Genomic DNA, 20,101 nt, shown 5'->3' on the forward strand with positions numbered 1-20,101 from the left:
CAGGTTTGCTATTTATCCCCGCTGTGTCCTGCAGATCATGTTATAGTTTCTGCCTAATGCTGCCTTAAGCTGACTCTGATTGCTCCGATTTGTCCTGCTGCATTTGCTGTCTGAACGTCTCTGTTTTCCCCTGTTTCCGTCTTGACTCAGTGTTTCCCTTTAGTGTGCAGAATCCCCGGCTTGACTTGCCATGTATCCTGACCTGTTTCTGTCAGTTTGTCTTTTGGCTTATCTGCTCCTGACTGTTACTGACCCCCTGGCTTGTCTCTGACCTCGAGTTTGGATTTTCCTTTGGTACTGCACTACTCTTTAGGATTTTACCCTGCTTGTTTGGACAATTCTGAGGCCACCTGTGGTAGCCTCACTGTTGCACTGAAGGTTAGCTCTGATTAGGTGCAGACCTGCTTCCTATCTACTGCCATCTAGTAAAGCCTGCACCTACCTGCATTGCAGCAGCATGACACCTATGACAGGAGGGCTCAAGAGGGTAAATCAAAAGGTACTGGTGTAGTACTATTGAAAAAGGCACACATATAAGAAAAGAGACAAACTCCAATTCTATATATGCAATTCTAAAATGACACTGTCTATCCCTGTTCAGATTGCAGGAGGCCAGGTCATGACCCAAATATTCTGTGAAGCCGTGCTGTTGTGATGGATGCAGTATGTGGTTTAGCATTGTCTTGCTGAAATATACAAAGCCTTCCCTGAAATAGATGTTGCCTAAATGGGAGCATATGTTGTTCTACAACCTCTGTGAATGCTCAGCATTAATAGTGTCATCCATGATGTGTACACTGCTCGTGCATTAATGGAGCCCAGGGCCGCCATCAGGGCATTACTGCCCTGAGTGGCATATGGGGCCCGATGACCAGAGGGGGCCCACATTTGGCCCCGTCTCTTCTCGTCATCGGGCCCCAGCGGCAGAATTCTGCCGCTGCAGAAACTGAACCTGTGTCCTAGACACAGGTTAAGTTAAACTATATTGCCATGCGGGCCAGAGCCCGCATGGCAATAGTTAAAAGCCGCCAGCCAATCGGAGGCTGGCAGCTGATGTCAGCGCGCACGTCGCCGGCATATGACGTCATTGTCATTCACCGTTGAGAGCGCACTTGAACTGCGCAGAGGGAACTTCACCGCAGGAACGCTGCAAGGTAAGGAGAAAGGTTTTTTATTTTTATTGAAAGCAGCAGGGGAGCAGGATGGGAGACACAGGGGCAGGATGGGAGACACAAGAGACAAGAATGGAGACACAGGGGGCAAAAATGGAGACACAGGGGGAAGAGTGGAGATGCAGGGGGCAAGAATGGAGACGCAGGGGGCAAGAATGGAGACATGGGGCAGAATGGAGACACAGGGGCCAGGATGGAGAAACAGGGGGCAGGATGGAGAGAAGAGGCAGGATGGAGACATGAGGTAGGTTGGAGAAAGATGGGGCAGGATGGATACAAATGGGGCAGGATCATGGGGCAGGATGGAGACAGATGGGGCAGGATCATGGGGCAGGATGGAGACAGATGGGGCAGGATCATGGGGCAGAATGGAGACATATGGGGCAGGATCATTGGGCAGGATGGAGACAGATGGGGCAGGATGGAGACAGATGGGGCAGGATCATGGAGCAGTATGGAGACACATGGTGCAGGATCATGGGGCAGGATGGAGACATGGGGCAGGATGGAAACACATGGTACAGGATGGATACAATGGAGACAGATGGGGCAGGATCATGGGACAGATTGGGCAGGATCATAGGACATCACATGGGGGCAGAATGGATACTGATGACGGCAGGATGAGAGAACATGTGGGGCCAGGATGGGAGAACATATGGCTGGAGCCAGGAATGAGACACATGGAGGCAAGGATGGGGGATATTATTACCATAGGGGCTAATTAAGGGATATTATTACTGCAGTCATGTATTTATTTTATTTTTTGAGGATACTGTTTTAAATGGGGGGGGTGGTCATGTTACTGTGCAAAGCGACACTATGTTGCCTTTTTTTCTTCATCTGGTGTAGTGTAGAAGTTGGGAAAAAATTAAGTAATGTGTTATGCAAGCGGTGCTCTAGATAACTGTGTTATTTCCTGCAGAGACGAGCCCTGGCTGGAAGAAGTGATGACGGTCTGTGCTGGATGAAGTTGAAAAGCAAAGATGAAGGACTTCACCTAGAGACGTCACTGGTGAGTCAGTGTGTTACCTGTACACCGACACTATACACTGTATACTATATACAGCGGTTCTGTGTACAATGTCACCAGTGATCACTGCATTACTTTTACACTGACACTATATACATAGCTCCTGTGTATGTCATTGATCACTGTATAACCTGTACAATATATACAGCGCTCATGTGTATAATGTCACTGTTGATCACTGTATTACCTGTACATTGATACTGTATACAGAGCTCCTGTGTATAATGTCACTGGTGATCACTGTATTACCTGTACACTGTACACTATATACAGAGCTCCTGTGTATAATGGACTGGTAATCACTGTATTACCTGTACACAGACACTGCATACTAAGTACAGATCTCCTGTGTATAATGGGACTTATGGTGATATTAGTATTGCTTTTTAATAAATCAGTATTGTAGTATTCAGTCACTATGTGGTGGTAATATGTTTTCCGGCCATAGTGTGGTGGCATTTGTTCCTTGTATGTGCTGTTATTTGGTCACTATGTGGTGGTTTTATGTGGTCTGGTCATGGTGTGGTGGTATTTGTTCCTTGTATGTGCTATTATTTGGTCACAATGTGGTGGTAATATGTGGTCTGGGCATAATGTTGTGGTATTTTCCTTGTATGTGGTATTACAGGTCAATATGTGGTGGTAATATGGTGTCTGGTTATGGTGCGGTGGTATTTGTCCCTTTTATGTGATATTATTGATCATTTTAAAAATTGAAAAATATATAAAAATATACCAAAATTGTATTGGATATTTTAACAAATGATTAATAGGATAGAGTACAGCAGTGCTCAGCCAAAAGAGTCTACCTTGTCATGGTGGCGGCTTAAAAAAATCTTTTAGCCAAAACAAACTCTGCTGGCTATATGTGTGATCTGGCGATGGGAACTGTTAATGTGTGTTTGGTGAGAAGTGAAGTTTTTCCAAGAGAGCGCAGTGGGGTTGTGGACAGTTCGAGGGATTGAGCCTGGGCGGAGTCTCAAGGGGCCCCAAAAAATTTTGCCAGTATGGGGCTCCTAAATTCCTAGTGGCAGCCCTGATGGAGCCTTACACCATGAGAGATGCCAGCTTTTAAACTGTGTTCTGATGACGAGCTGGATGGTTCATTGTCTCGAGTCTACAGGACACTGCATCCGTGGTTTCCATAAAGAATTTCACATTTTAGTTCACCATTTTCATTCATTATTTTTTTTCTTTTTACATTTTACAAAGCATCCTGTTTTGGAATTGTAGATGTACTGCATGTTAATAACCCCTCTAAATAATGATGAAAAATAATTAACTAAATAAGTCCAATGTTTCCCAATCTTCATGTATTCTAAGCTTTCTCTTGAATTACTTGCATGTCCTGAGTAAACTATTGTTTTAGTAACGGGAAACTTCTAAATCTGATTGTATTGCCAAGGTTTCATTAGATATAAACATTACATCAGATATTCATCATTGACCTTTCTAAGAAAAGAGGAAAACACTTCGACTTAATTCTTGCCTGACTTTGCATTAACGTACACTTGTGTTGCACAATCCGAGGCTGATATTCAGATGTGTTTTTGTTGGAAGTGTAACTCCTACCAGAACATTCATTTGTCTGTTTCTTGTATTTTGCAGTAACTGTTCTGTCACCTTAAGTTTCCCCATGCTTCCCATGGAATATCACTTAACAGACCTTGCAAATGTCACACACTACATCATTGAGGAGAAGCTAATGAAACCACTAAGAGAACTGTACAGCGTGAATCCTGTAGCGGAGTATTACCGATTTAAACGAAGGATGATGGAGAGTCCATTCGAGTGTAGGTGACACTTACTTGGTGCAGTTCCATACAGGGTTGCCAGCCATCCAGGACAGTCCATAAAACTAGGTCACTTTTTTGCCCTGTCCGTAAAAAAGTATTTAAGGCATCCATGATTTTTTTGAAGCCAAAGAAAATTGTAAAAATTACTTTGACTGTAATTATCACCATTTTACAGTTGATAGTGAATGCAGCTGATGTTTTCATATTAGAATGATTGCCTGTAGACAGGTATCACTTACAATCTTAATAATTTATCATGGTTTTCCAATGTGTCTGTAAAAAATATTTTCTGCCTGTGATTTTTTGATAAGCTGTCCAGAAAAAATACAAAGTCGAGTTGGCAACCTTGGTTCCATATATAAAATTCTGTCTTTATACTGTTATACTAACATAATATGCTAAACCAAAGGTAAAAATAAAATGAACATTTACCCTGCTATAAGTATAAAGCAATAGTGCATATACAGTGGGTACGGAAAGTATTCAGACCCCTTTAAATGTTTCACTCTTTGTTTCATTGCAGCCATTTGGTAAATTCTAAAAAGTTCATTTGTTTTCTCATTAATGTACACTCTGCACCCCACCTTGACTGAAAAAAAAAACAGAAATGTAGAAATGTTTTCAAATTTATTAAAAATGAAAAACTGAAATATCACATGGTCGTAAGTATTCAGACCCTTTGCTCAAAGACTCATATTTAAGACACATTCTGTCCATTTCCTTGTGATCCTCCTTGAGATGGTTCTACTCCTTCATTGGAGGCCAGTTGTGTTTAATTAAACTGAAAGGACTTAAGTTGGAAATGCACACACCTGTGTATGTAAGCCCTCACAGCTCACAGTGCATGTCAGACCAAATGAGAATCATGAGGTCAAAGGAAATGGCCAAGGAGCTCAGAGACAGAATTGTTGTAAGGCACAGATCTGGCCAAGGTTACAATAGAATTTCTGCAGTACTCAAGGTCCCTAAAAGCACAGTGGCCTCCATAATCCTTAAATGTAAGAAGTTTGCGACCACCAGAAGTCTGGTCTAGTCTAGACCTGGCCATCCAGCCAAACTGAGCAATCTTGGGAGAAGAGCCTTGGTGAGAGAGGTAAAGAGGAACCCCAAGATCACTGTGTCTGAGCTCCAGACATGCAGTAGGGAGATGGGAGAAAGTTCCACAAAGTCAACTATCACTGCAGCCCTCCACCAGTTGGGCCTTTATGGCAGAGTGGCCCGATGGAAGTCTCTCCTCAGTGCAAGACATATGAAAGCACCCATAGTTTTCTAAAAAATCACATGAAGGACTCCCAGACTATGAGAAATAAGATTATCTGGTCTGATGAGATCAAGATAGACCTTTTTGGTGATAATTCTAAGCAGTATGTGTGGAGAAAACCCGATACTGCTCATCACCTGCCCAATACAATTCCAACAGTGAAACATGGAGGAGGCAACATCATGCTATGGGGGTGTTTTTCAGCTGCAGGGACAGGACGACTAGTTGCCTTTTAAGGAAACATGAATGCGGCCAAGTACAGAGATATCCTGGATGAAAACCTCTTCCAGAGTTCTCTGGACCTCAGACTTGGCTGTAGGTTCACTTTCCAACAAGACAGTGACCCTAAGCACACAGCTAAAATAACAAATGAGTGGCTTCAGAACAACTGTGACCATTCTTGACTGGCCCAGCCAGAGCCCTGATCTAAACCCAATTGAGCATCTCTGGAGAGACTTGAAAATGGCTGTCCACCAACGTTCACCATCCAACCTGACGGAACTGGAGAGGATCTGCAAGGAAGAATGGCAGAGGATCCCCAAATCCAGGTGTGAAAAACTTGTTGCATCATTCCCAAGAAGACTCATGGCTGTACTAGCTGAAAAGGGTGTGTGGCGCCCCTAGGGGTATTTGCCACAAAAATAGTTATTGACACCAAATACAAATACTAAAATAGCAAGACTGCACTACCATCTCCGGCCAGAAGGGGGAGCTCCAGAGACTCCCCTTGATCTATTCTGGTCTGAGAAAAGGACGGCAGTTGGGCTAAGGAGCTAGGAGTGAAAGGTCATACAACTGAATTTCTAACAACCCTATGACGGTTGATAAGTCAGGACCATCGACCTGAAGAGAAGAGGAATAGAGAGAAAGAACATTGTGAGAACCGGGTAGCATTAATTATTACCCAGAATAGACGCAGAGACGGATATCGGATCCGCGGCTATATTCATTATATATAATACAGCAACCGGAAAGACGTGAGGTGATATCAGCCTCACTAGGGTCAGGCGTAGCAACAGACACAGAGTTCAGCGGTATTCCCAGAGGGGATAAACTGACAAAAAGGACTCGGGTTGCCCGTCGAACCAGGACCCGGGAGGGACAGATTGAGTCGGCAGCCAGTTCACATACAGCAGCAGGGCCACATGGAAACTGCGCATAATAAGAGATAGAAATCTTGACAAGGTCAGAGTAATTCAGAGTGCTCATACAGACTCCGGTGACAGTACTGATTGCAAATCCCTTCATGTTGAAGTAAACTGGTTAAACGTTTCAACGCCTCAGTCTTTCATTTGGACAATAATCATCTACTCAAGATCGGGATCATCACTACTGGGAGGATCCGCTGCTGATCAAGTAAGTGCCTGTTCCTTCACGATATCCCTTACACTGTGCATTGCCTGAGACCACAGCACTGGGTCAAGCCATTCGTGACATCCCCCTCAAGAGACTTACTTCATTGGTCTAGTGCTGGGTACTTCGGTCTCCCGGGCGTCACAACTGGCATCACAAACAGGATTGAACAGGTAGGTGTTGAATCTACGCCCACGTCTAGCTGTTGACAACAATGCCATCACAACCGTTGAGCCCTTAGAATCGACCTGTCAGGTGGAAAATAACGGCTCAGATGGAGAATCGGAGGATTGGTGCCAACAGCTAGACGTGGGCGTAGATTCAACACCTACCCATCAAAGACAGGGGGTGTATAGATTAGTGACCGAATATGAACAGGTCTTCAGTAAACACCCATTGGACTTCGGACGGATAGAAGGGGTGGAACATACAATCCCCACCGGTGACCATCCCCGATAAAAGAAAGATATAGGCCCATACCGCCCGCTCACTATCAATGCGCGAAGGACATGCTGAGAGAGATGAAACAGGCCGGGGTAATAAGAGATAGTTGCAGCCCTTGGGGGGCCCCTCTGGTGATTGTCAAAAAAAAGGACGGAACCATGAGAATGTGCGTAGACTACCGGCGGATTAATAACATCACCCATAAAGACGCCTATCCCTTGCCTAGGATAAGAAGAGTCCTTGACCGCTTTGAAATCTGCTAATTATTTTTCCACCTTAGACTTAACAAGCGGGTATTGGCAAGTCCCTGTGGCTGAGAGGGATAAAGAAAAAACGGCATTCACCACACCAATGGGTCTAAGCGAATTTAATCACATGCCGTTCGGACTCTGCAACGCATCCGGTACTTTCCAGCGACTGATGGAATGTTGCCTCGGACACAAGAATTTTGAGACCGTCCTCCTGTACCTAGATGATGTGATCGTCTACTCAAAGACTTACGAACAGCACTTAACAGACCTGGCAGAGGTGTTCGAAGCCTTATCCAAGTATGGTGTGAAAATCAAACCATCCAAATGTCACCTTCTCAAGCCAAAGGTACAATACTTAGGGCACATCGTGAGTTCGGAGGGAGTAGCACCGGATCCCGAGAAAATAACTGCCATAAGGGATTGGCCAAGACCTACCAACGCAAAAGAAGTGAGGCAATTCTTGGGATTGGTGGGTTACTATCGCAGATTTATAAAAGGATTTACCAAGTTGGCAGCGCCCTTGCAAGACGCTTTGGTAGGGCAGACGAAGAAACCTTCGTACCGAAACCCTCCTTTTCAGTGGGACGACGAAAGAGAAGACTCCTTTGAGCAACTAAAGAAGGCACTAACCGGAGAAGAAGTTCTGGCGTATCCGGATTACCATCAACCTTTCATCTTCTACACCGATGCCAGTAATGTAGGATTGGGAGCGGTGCTGTCACAAAAGCAAGAAAGTCGGGAGAAAGTCATCGCCTTTGCAAGTAGAAAACTCCGGCCTACTGAAAGAAATTCAGAAAATTATAGTTCCTTCAAATTGGAGCTACTGGCAGTAGTTTGGGCAGTGACTGAACGTTTCAAACACTATTTGACCAGTGCAGAATTTATTGTCTACACTGACAACAATCCGTTGACCCATCTAGACACGGCTAAATTAGGTGCGTTAGAACAGCGATGGATGGCCCGGTTATCTAATTACAACTTTGTGATCAAGTATCGAGCAGGTCGCAAGAATGGAAATGCCGATGCCCTATCCCGGATGCCACACTTGAGAGATGTAGAAGAAGAAACGGGGGAGCTTGAAGAAATTGAACTACCAGCCTTTCATCAGCCCAAGGCAAAACATCGTCAGTCAAATACCTATCAGAAACAACAAGAAGTGAATTTTAATCCGTTAGCACACCATAGATGGGCTGACACCCAAGATAGCAATCTGGCTGTGAAGTTAGTGAAGGAACTATTGACTGAGCAAAGTGCATATCCCGATGAGGATGCCCCAGAAGAGACGCATCAACTCTGGAAAGAGAGAGGCAAAATGTTCCTGTATCAAAAGAAGCTCTGTAGGAGGTACACCAATCCAAAAACACATGATTTGGTTTGGCAAATTATCGTGCCTAAACAAGATGTGAAGATGGTCCTCGAGGCTTACCACAAAGGTGCTGGTCACTTCGGTTGGAAAAAGTTAGAAGTGCTTCTAAGAGAAAGATTTTATTGGGTCGGGATGAGAAAATCAATCGAACAGTGGTGCAGAAACTGTGGCCCATGCAACCTCAGAAGGAACGATCAAAAGAGCCAAAGAGCACCACTGCAGCCCATAATCACCAAACAACCACTTGAACTTGTAGCCATGGACCACGTGAAGTTGACACCGAGCCGGTCCGGTTATGTCTATGCCTTGACCATCGTGGACCATTATTCGCGCTTCTTGGTAGTAGTACCTGTAAAAGATCTGACTGCGAAAACAGCAGCCAAAGCGTTCCAAACGTACTTTTGTAGACCCCATGGATATCCGGAACAGGTTCTTACTGACCAGGGTACAGCCTTTGAATCAGAGATCTTCAGAGAATTCTGTAATATGTATGGTTGCAAAAAGATCCGGACGACGGCCTATCATCTGCAAACAAACGGCTTATATGAGAAGATGAACCATATTGTGATAGACCTACTAAAGACTTTACCTGAAACGGAAAGGAATCAATGGCCAGAGAAATTGCCTGACTTGGTGGATCTGTATAATCATAGTAACATAGTAACATAGTTATTAAGGTTGAAGGAAGACTTTAAGTCCATCTAGTTCAACCCATAGCCTAACCTAACATGCCCTAACATGTTGATCCAGGGGAAGGCAAAAAAAAACCCATGTGGTAAGAGTAATCTCCACCATGGGGAAAAAAATTCCTTCCCGACCCCACATACGGCAATCAGACTAGTTCCCTGGATCAACGCCCTATCAAAGAATCTAATATATATACCCTGTAACATTATACTTTTCCAGGAAGGTATCCAGTCCCCTCTTAAATTTAAGTAATGACTCACTCATTACAACATCATATGGCAGAGAGTTCCATAGTCTCACTGCTCTTACAGTAAAGAATCCGCGTCTGTTATTATGCTTAAACCTTTTTTCCTCCAGACGTAGAGAATGCCCCCTTGTCCCTGTCACCGGTCTATGATTAAAAAGATCATCAGAAAGGTCTTTGTACTGTCCCCTCATATATTTATACATTAACATAAGATCACCCGTTAGCCTTTGTTTTTCCAAACTAAATAGCCCCAAGTGTAATAACCTATCTTGGTACTGCAGACCCCCCAGTCCTCTAATAACCTTGGTTGCTCTTCTCTGCACCCGCTCCAGTTCAGCTATGTCTTTCTTATACACCGGAGACCAGAACTGTGCACAGTATTCTAAGTGTGGTCGAACTAGTGACTTGTATAGAGGTAAAATTATGTTCTCCTCATGAGCATCTATTCCTCTTTTAATGCATCCCATTATTTTATTTGCCTTTGTAGCAGCTGCCTGACACTGGCCACTGAATATGAGTTTGTCATCCACCCATACACCCAGGTCTTTTTCATTGACGGTTTTGCCCAGAGTTTTAGAATTAAGCACATAGTTATACATCTTATTACTTCTACCCAAGTGCATGACCTTACATTTATCCCCATTAAAGCTCATTTGCCATTTATCAGCCCAAGCTTCTAGTTTACATAAATCATCCTGTAATATAAAATTGTCCTCCTCTGTATTGATTACCCTGCAGAGTTTAGTGTCATCTGCAAATATTGAAATTCTACTCTGAATGCCCCCTACAAGGTCATTAATAAATATGTTAAAAAGAAGAGGGCCTAATACTGACCCCTGTGGTACCCCACTGCTAACCGCGACCCAGTCCGAGCGTGCTCCATTAATAACCACCCTTTGTTTCCTATCCCTGAGCCAGCTCTCAATCCACTTACACATATTTTCCCCTATCCCCATTATTCTCATTTTATGTAACAACCTTTTGTGTGGCACCGTATCAAAAGCTTTTGAAAAGTCCATATACACTACATCCACTGGGCTCCCTTGGTCCAGTCCGGAACTTACCTCTTCATAGAAGCTGATCAAATTAGTCTGACATGCACGGTCCCTAGTAAACCCGTGCTGATACTGGGTCATGAGGTTATTCCTCTTCAGATACTCCAGTATAGCATCCCTTAGAATGCCCTCCAGGATTTTACCCACAGTAGAGGTTAAGCTTACTGGCCTATAATTACCGAGTTCAGTTTTTGCCCCTTTTTTGAATATTGGCACCACATTTGCTATACGCCAGTCCTGTGGTACAGACCCTGTTATTATGGACTCTTTAAAGATTAAAAATAATGGTCTATCAATGACTGTACTTAATTCCTGCAGTACTCGGGGGTGTATCCCATCCGGGCCCGGAGATTTGTCAATTTTAGTGATTTTTAGACGCCGCCGTACTTCCTGCTGGGTTAAGCAGGTAACCTTTAATTGGGAATTTTTATCACTAGTCATATTGGCTGCCATGGGATTTTCTTTTGTAAATACTGATGAAAAAAAGTCATTTAACATATTGGCTTTTTCCTCATCCTCATCCACCATTTCACACAGACTATTTTTAAGGGGGCCAACACTATCATTTTTTAGTTTCTTACTATTTATGTAGTTAAAGAATATTTTGGGATTATTTTTGCTCTCTCTGGCAATGAGTCTCTCTGTCTCAATTTTTGCTGCCTTGATTTGCTTTTTACAGAATTTATTTAATTTTCTGTATTTATTTAATGCCTCCTCACTACCTACTTCCTTTAATTCTCTAAATCATCATCTAATCATGTCCCGGTGAGCTCTACCAACTGCACCCCAGCTTATCTTATGCGTGCAAGACCCAGCCAATTGCCAATCGATCTAGAAATGGGAATTCTGAAAACCAGACGCAGAAGTTCAAGACTCCAATTGGGATGTCGTACGGCAAAAGCAGTATCGCCAAGTGCAAGAGAGTGTGGAAAGAAGCCTCCAGCAAACCAGAGAAAGACAAGAGCGAACTTTCAACCAGAATGCTCTAGCAACTCCATTAAGACCTGGTGACCAAGTACTCAAGAGGAATTGTCGAACCAATAAACTGGATAATCAATGGGAAGCCGTACCCTACACAGTTTTACCAACAAGAATGGATAATCCTAAAATGTGTCTCATTAGCAAAAACGGAGGAGGTTTAACATCTGTACTAGTGTCAAGAGACAATCTTAAATTATGTCCGGAGACGTTGAAAGAGCCAGAAGTTGTCCAGCCAGAACCAGAAGTTATTCAACCCATACAGGTTCAACCAGTAAAGGAAAAAGAGGAGGAAATGTATCACACCTGTATAGGAGACTTTCCCAAAACCCTACTAACATACCATGGTGCGGTAGTGGTTCCCATGGTGGCCTTTTATCCAACACCGAACCCAATATTAGAAGTCCCAAGACAGGAAGAGGCTGACCCCGTACTGCAAGAGGTTCCAGACCAGGAAGAACATTCCTGATCGGAGTGATCTCATTCACGGTGGACTTGCCAACCCCATAGTTGTGGAATTATCTTTAGCAGAGAGGGCAGATACTATATCCGCAGTAGACAGAAGTACACCACATAAAGAGACACCGCTATTACGTAGATCCCAGCGTGGTACCCAGGGTCAATTACCGGCCAGGTATGCGGATTACCAACTATAAGACTATAGTCATTGTTATCGTTCTGTAACGTTTAAGCCCAGTACCTACAGAGACTTACCTGTATGAACTTCTTGCATATTCTTGAACTTTTTATCAGCCCGGAAACACCAAATCAAAGCTCCAGAAAGACTGCTTTGTGAACTTTGCTTCCTAGTACCTTCAAGGATAGAACTGTATTAATGGACGCTATTTGAAGTGACTTTTAACAGAATTCCATTTTTTTTGTTTCTTTGAGTGGTTTTTGTAACTTTTCATTTTTAAGACTCTGTACACACCAATTGTTATTTCAAAATGTTATCGTCCCACAGTCACGGAGTACTGTTCTTAACTAAGGGGGAATGTGGCGCCCCTAGGGGTATTTGCCACAAAAATAGTTATTGACACCAAATACAAATACTAAAATAGCAAGACTGCACTACCATCTCCGGCCAGAAGGGGGAGCTCCAGAGACTCCCCTTGATCTATTCTGGTCTGAGAAAAGGACTGGCAGTTGGGCTAAGGAGCTAGGAGTGAAAGGTCATACAACTGAATTTCTAACAACCCTATGACGGTTGATAAGTCAGGACCATCGACCTGAAGAGAAGAGGAATAGAGAGAAAGGACATTGTGAGAACCGGGTAGCATTAATTATTACCCAGAATAGGCGCAGAGACGGATACCGGATCCGCGGCTATATTCATTATATATAATACAGCAACCGGAAAGACGTGAGGTGATATCAGCCTCACTAGGGTCAGGCGTAGCAACAGACACAGAGTTCAGCGGTATTCCCAGAGGGGATAAACTGACAAAAAGGACTCGGGTTGCCCGTCGAACCAGGACCCGGGAGGGACAGATTGAGTCGGCAGCCAGTTCACATACAGCAGCAGGGCCACATGGAAACTGCGCATAATAAGAGATAGAAATCTTGACAAGGTCAGAGTAATTCAGAGTGCTCATACAGACTCCGGTGACAGTACTGATTGCAAATCCCTTCATGTTGAAGTAAACTGGTTAAACGTTTCAACGCCTCAGTCTTTCATTTGGACAATAATCATCTACTCAAGATTGGGATCATCACTACTGGGAGGATCCGCTGCTGATCAAGTAAGTGCCTGTTCCTTCACGATATCCCTAACACTGTGCATTGCCTGAGACCACAGCACTGGGTCAAGCCATTCGTGACATCCCCCTCAAGAGACTGACTTCATTGGTCTAGTGCTGGGTACTTCGGTCTCCCGGGCGTCACAGGTGCTTCTACTCAATACTGAGCAAAGGGTCTGAATACTTATGACCATGTGATATTTTGGTTTTTCTTTTCAAATAAATTTGCAAAAATGTCTACATTTTTGTTTTTTTTCAGTCAAGATGGGGTGCAGAGTGTACGTTAAAGCGAAAAAAAATGAACTTTTTAGAATTTACCTAATGGCTGCAATGAAACAAAGAGTCTGAATACTTTCCATATGCACTGTAGATAACATAGGAAAAAAGAAAAGGCGCTTCAAGTGTGTTACCCTCAATGGAATGCACAGCAAGCAAAAGATTGTATATGCTCACCTGCCTGGGTTGTGATCCAGCACAACTCCGTACTTGTAAGAATGAAGGGCTGCTGCTCCATCCTCTGACCCACACACCAGTGGGTGCGCTGTCAGATTGAAGACAAGGATGGACAAGTGGGACCTTTCTCTTTACCCTGTGGCAGCACCTGGGGAGTCACCATTCTTTTTCTTGTTTGGTTTGAATATACTGTAAATAACATTGAGTACTTACAATAACAAACACTGTTTTTGATTAAAAAAAAAATTTAAAAGACATCCCACCAGCGCCTGGGTGTACCCAGTCGGGATGGTCCTAACCTCTAGCATTAAAACCTTACTAGGTGTCAAAAGTTACCTCAGTGTGTGAATAAAGGCGAAGCAATACTAGGGTGCAACTATGGACACCCTGCAATGGGAAGCTATATAACGTAACTCCCAGCTCAAAGTGTTTATTAAGTGATCTATGTCATTTATATGCACTATTGCTTTTTACTTACAGCAGGGTAGATTTTCACTTTGCTTCTATCTTAGGTTTTGTCTGTTTAATGGCCAGTGTGAACATGCTCTTACATATACTTATACTCATATACTTCAACTTATACTCCAGCTTATTTCTTTCGGCTTTTCTTTAGTTTTTGCACTCAGTGCACACAAGGGTACGGCCTCTCCTTCTTTGAACTGGGCATTACTTTATATAGCTTCCCATTGCAGGGTGTCCATAGTTGGGCCCTGGCCCTACTCGGCCCTTATTCACATTGATGTCATTTTTGACACGTGGTAAGGTTTTAATATGAGAGGTTAGGACCATCCAGATTAGATACACCTTGTCGCTGGTTGGATGGCTTTTACGCTTTTGTTTTTAAAAAACGATTTTATGAATCCTAATTGCAAAAATCAGTTTAGCCCAAATATACGCATTTAAATTATCAAAAAAAGGTCCCCAAAGGTGGAGAAAAGGTTTCAGACTGCCTGGAAAAGTGGTATTATGTGCAGTAGAGAAATATGTTTCGACTCTGATGTTAGATGAATATCATACACTAGTCTGGAGTCAAGATCATAGAGACCTTATAAACGTAAGCTGTGGGATCAGTTTGTCTTCTTTATGTATTTTTATGCTTTATTATCTGTCTCTTGTTTCACTAGATCACGCCGTGTTGATTGGAAACAAGCACATTGTGACCTTTGATGGAAACATTGCTGATCTGTCTTCTAAATGTAGCCTCCTGTTGGCCAAAGATTTTCTCCATGATACATTTACTATAATACTAAACCAAGGCACTAGTGGCCAGAGATCATTACACATAGAAATTAATCAGGTCGCCATTGACATCTATCCTGGACTAAAGGTAACATTTGCAGACTCCATCCAACTTTGAAGTTTAATATTAAAATTTGATTTCTTGTCAAATTTGCACTCCGTGTTGCGGCAAATGTTGATCATGTTGATCTCGATATTTGTTCACAGATAGAAGAAAACTGCCAGAACCTTGATCTTCCTACATTTAAGAATGGAATATCAATAAAGAAGAATGCTAATAAAATCGAAGTCTCAAATCAAGAAGGAATAACTTTACAATGTGACAATCACTACGACGTCTGCAGTATTACCCTGGAAGGATGGCATCATGGTATAAGTCAAACTGAAGCAACTATGGATCCGGTGTAGTTAAATGTTCCATATACATTGGATGCTCATAAATGTTAGAAGTTGTGATCCATCAAATAAGTAGTGTAAAGTGATTATCTGACGCGCTTTGAGCCGTCAAGCGCTGTACTGTCACACATTCTGGACCATGAGCAGTGGACCTGTGTAAAAGTGTTATAAAATGTTCTATCTTCGGGAGCATACTGCTCCCCATCCTCTTGACTTCCTGCTTGTTGGGGGGATGGTGCACTCCTGAAGTTTCACGGTTCAGACCAACTGCATTGTTGGGCTACTGGTCTGTACTGATGGCTATCCGAGGCTACAACTGCATTTTTCTGCCTGCCTGAAAAAGAAGGATACTGCAAAAAATGACGTTAAACAGGGCACAAAATGACTCGCCTGCTTCATTAAAGACAATGGTGGCGTTGAAAGCTGTGACAGAGCTACGGACAAGTAGCTGAAATGTGATACCAACCCGGCCTTGCATGACCTGTTTTATTTTGTAATTATAGGAGTCTCTGCTGGACTTTTTGGCACTAATGACAATGAAGCTGGAAATGATCTCCTGCTTCCAGACCATTCTCGTGCAAACAGCACACACGACTTTTCACTGAAATGGCAGGTACTTATTCATTCTGCCTTGATCTTCATGAGTTTTTTTTTATATAATATAATTAATGTAATATATAACATACAAAAATATATTTAAAATACTGTTAGTATGTATTAGCAGGATTAATACTTAAAAAAGAGAGTAGAAAGCTCACCAACTTTCTAATGAGATTGCCCGCTGAAATGATCCAACACGGCGAGTGCAATATTCAGCTGGCAGACTTCAGCGATATTTAGGCAATAGAGGAGGAATTTCTGCACAACCATCCATGGGTAGCATAAAAAAGTTGTTTTGTTGAAGATCTATTTAAAAAAATGAAAAAAACCACACATACAGGAAAACATAAAAACTGACCCGTTTCGAGCAATCCAACCGCTCTCATTCATAGCACAATGCCATGCAATGAATAAGAGCGGTTGGATTGCTCGAAACACGTCAGTTTTATGTTCCCCCGTATGAATGTTTTCTTCATTACCTATTAATACTTATATTTTTTGCCCTACCTTATCTGTATTAGCTCATAAAAACTCTCTCCTACCTTATGAGATTGTATGCCAATTTTTCAAAAATGTAATATGTAAAAAAAATTATGACACCAGATTAATATAATAACTACTTTTTTGGACTCAAACATTATTAATTTACATGAAAGTAAAACATAATTTACAAGTAATGCAAATTAACTATGTTCCCTGCTCCAGATTGATGGTAATGGTTCTTAATTATCTTGTGAATAGTTATATATAACTATAGGTGCCAGTTTAAACCCTTCCCAAAATCCACTATATGATTATTTCACAAATTATTAGGGAATGTATGGAGCGGGCTCAAAGGCTGAGCTCGTCCCATTCCCATGGGATGATGGCTTTGTTAAAAAGTTATCGTCTAGCGCTAACAGCCAGAGATCTGAGCTATGTCCGCTGATGTTAAACAAATAAATGACGCGGTCAGTCTCTGATAGCCGCATTTAAATCATACAAACTAGGGGGATTGCCATTCCGAGTCTCCCATTGGACCTTGCATTCAAGAGGTGTGGAAAGGTTGCAACAACAGCCAGGGATTTGTTGAAGACCCCTGTGAATGCCATCATGAAATTCCTATGATGACCAGCCGGTAGCTAGTGCTTATAGAAGACCATGATTTGTCCTATACACTACAATACAGGTGTATAGCCTCAGACGATCATTGGTTTTAGTCTTCTGGGGGACTGAAAAAAAAGAATCTTTTTAAAAATATTAAAGTACATTAAAAAATCAAATCACTTTCTTTTCTCCCATTAAAGTAAAATATATTTGGTATCGCTGAGTCTTTCAAAATATAAAACTAACTATCGTGATTAATCAGTAAACACTGTAAAGAAATTTTTTTAGAAACGACAAAAGTGCAGTTATTAAATTAACACGATGCTGCAAAAAAATGTTGTATCTATCCTGAAACGCTATCGATATAAAAGCCCTCATTCAGCTCCATCCCCAGAAAAATGATAAAGTTATGGGTCATGGAAAATGGCGACACAATCTTTATTTTTTTTTGCAAAGTTCTGAATTTTTTTTACCACTAAAATAATTTAAAAAATGGACAAATTTGGTAATATTTCTGAGTCACTTTTAACACACAATATGCTATAAAAATATAAAAAACCGAAGCCCAAAAAAGTGTCAGAATTGTTTTATTTTTATCGCAATCTTTCTACACTTATAATTTTTTTTTAAAAAATTACATTACATTGAATGGAAAAATAAATGGTGTTATTCAAACGTACATATCGACCTTAAAAAAAAAAAAAAAAAACAATCCCTCACAGCTATTTCGAGAGAAAAATAAAAAATGTTATGGCTCTTTGAAAAAGGGAGGAGAAACTAAAATTGGCTGCATCGTGGATGGGTTAAAATAATCCCTAAAAATCAGTATTAGTTTCCTACTGTAGAAACATTACAACATATGATGATTTATTTTCATTTTCACGCTTTCTGTAGGTTGACAGTCAGTGTAGTTCCGGAAGAAAGAAGGTGAAGGCCTGCACCACTGCACCTCATCAGAAGCTATGTAAAGCCTTCTTCCTAGGGGGGCAATCTGTGCTAAGGAACTGCTTCAGAGTTGTAAGATTTTAGAAAAACTATATTAAGAAAATGTTAAAGTTGTGTTTTAAATATGTGTAGATCTAAGATTGTAGATCTGTTAGTCTTCTGTGGGCCTACAAAGGGTAAATGCGCTTCTACACCTTAGATAAGGTGTCTGGTCAACAGCTATCTCTCTTGACTCCACTGTAAACCTGAATGTCAAGGATAACAGTAGTTTTTCAGAGATTACGGTACATAGGAAAGATCACCCAGATCCCACCGCTGCCACCAGTTTGTAAGGAAAAAGCAACTCCTCTGCCTCCAATTGTCAGGGCAATTATGCAATTCAGTGACCAGGGATGTTCGAGGCTGCGGCTACTTCTACTACAAGGCCGGTTATTGGGGAACTTACAGTGAGGATTCCAGCTCATAGAATATATATATACTCTGGTACGATCACTGCTAACTCCACAATAACAAAAACGGAACCACTACTAGCTGCCACCGCCAATCATTTATACAGGCTCATTGGACACCAGTTACAGGTAGCGCATGTCTTCAGGTGTGCGGTTTACATAGCAAAAGAACAGAGCTATTTCATTTTATATATTTAATCCAGAAAGGTACGAAGTGTTTATAGAAAATATACAAAGATGTTACAAAATGTGAGCAAAACAATATAGTATATAAATTTACATTGAATAAGAAGGAACAACAAAAGAAAATGACTAAACCTGATGTCCTGAAAATAGCTCAGAGCTTAGCAGAGAAGGTACTCCTTAGGAAAATGGAAAGAACCCAAAGCAAGCTGTACCTTCCAAGACTGGCGAGAATGACCCAAATCCAAATACTGATTTTTAGTAGATCAAGGTTACACTCCCATACCTCCCCTTGGTGAGCTCATGTGGGGGCTGATTGTAGGATATGCTAGATTTCAGAATTTTATAAGATCCCCAACTTACAGAATATTTTTGCATCTGGAGGTCCTATGCAGTAGATATTTTCGCCATGTTTCTCATTGTGTTTTTATCTTTACATGAAGATGAAATATGACCTGGAAAGCATCATACATCTATGACACAGAAAATATATCTCCCATAAATATTGGATTGATGCAAAACCTTAATATTTATTACTGACCCCTGTCTCCAAAACGTCTAAGAAGATTCTTTGATCAGTGCTTTGTTCAGTGGAAGCACTTTGGTTTGGAAGTGTACTTTGCTATCTCTGCATAAACAAATCTCAGACTTGATGTATTTTTACCAACAAATCTCCCTGTTGCAATCACATGGTCACTGCAGGAGACCTCTACTTCAATGGAGATAGCCATGTCATCTCTCTCACTTCCTACATATAATTAATTTTCTCTTTTCTCCAGCTATAATTAGTTCTTCTCAGCCACAATCCCATTTGTTCAATGTGAGGGTGATATGTCCTCTCTCCGAAGATGTCTAATGGATTTTTAATTTTTCTCTATGACAATGAACATTCAAGGAAAGCAGAGTAAATCGCTGCCAGTCTAATCTGACAGGAGTTTACCTCACTTCAGAACAAGAGTATTGAAAAATCAATCTTCTTTCACCATCTGTTGTGGAAGAGTCAAAAGGCCCCCATACTTGTTGGATATTTCGCCAGGTCTTAAAAAAATTGGAGAATTCGAATGACCCTAAGATATACAAAAGTGACCCTTTATTCCTATAGTACTCAGATTGTTTAAAATATATAGGATGTTCCCACCTACAGAGTCACATTAGCTTTGAAGGGAACCTGTAACCTTAATATACTCAACTAATGCCATCTTATAGGGATCGGGTACTGTTCTGCTCCTCTTCTCAGTTACATCACTGCCCTTTAGACTCTCTGTGTCACACTGTGCACTTTCACAATGTAAGTCTATGGCGCAAACAGAACAAGGCTGCATAGGCTTTAATAATTAAAGAGACTTCCGGCTCAGGCATGGTGTATAG

At 41.8% G+C, this 20,101-nt stretch overlaps 1 protein-coding gene across 1 annotated transcript in view; it reads left to right on the forward strand.

Moving 5' to 3' along the window:
- LOC143786017 (uncharacterized) overlaps positions 1–20,101 on the forward strand; it is a 376,109-nt gene that overhangs the window by 349,933 nt on the left and 6,075 nt on the right. The window contains exons 68-72 of the mRNA XM_077275186.1: positions 3,814–3,998; positions 14,960–15,162; positions 15,282–15,444; positions 15,974–16,083; positions 18,051–18,173. Of these exons, the coding sequence (XP_077131301.1) occupies positions 3,814–3,998; positions 14,960–15,162; positions 15,282–15,444; positions 15,974–16,083; positions 18,051–18,173 (784 nt within the window). The remainder of the gene's footprint in view (positions 1–3,813; positions 3,999–14,959; positions 15,163–15,281; positions 15,445–15,973; positions 16,084–18,050; positions 18,174–20,101) is intronic.

This window comes from Ranitomeya variabilis, chromosome 7 (assembly GCF_051348905.1).
Source record: "Ranitomeya variabilis isolate aRanVar5 chromosome 7, aRanVar5.hap1, whole genome shotgun sequence".
Taxonomy (NCBI): Eukaryota; Metazoa; Chordata; class Amphibia; order Anura; family Dendrobatidae; genus Ranitomeya; species Ranitomeya variabilis.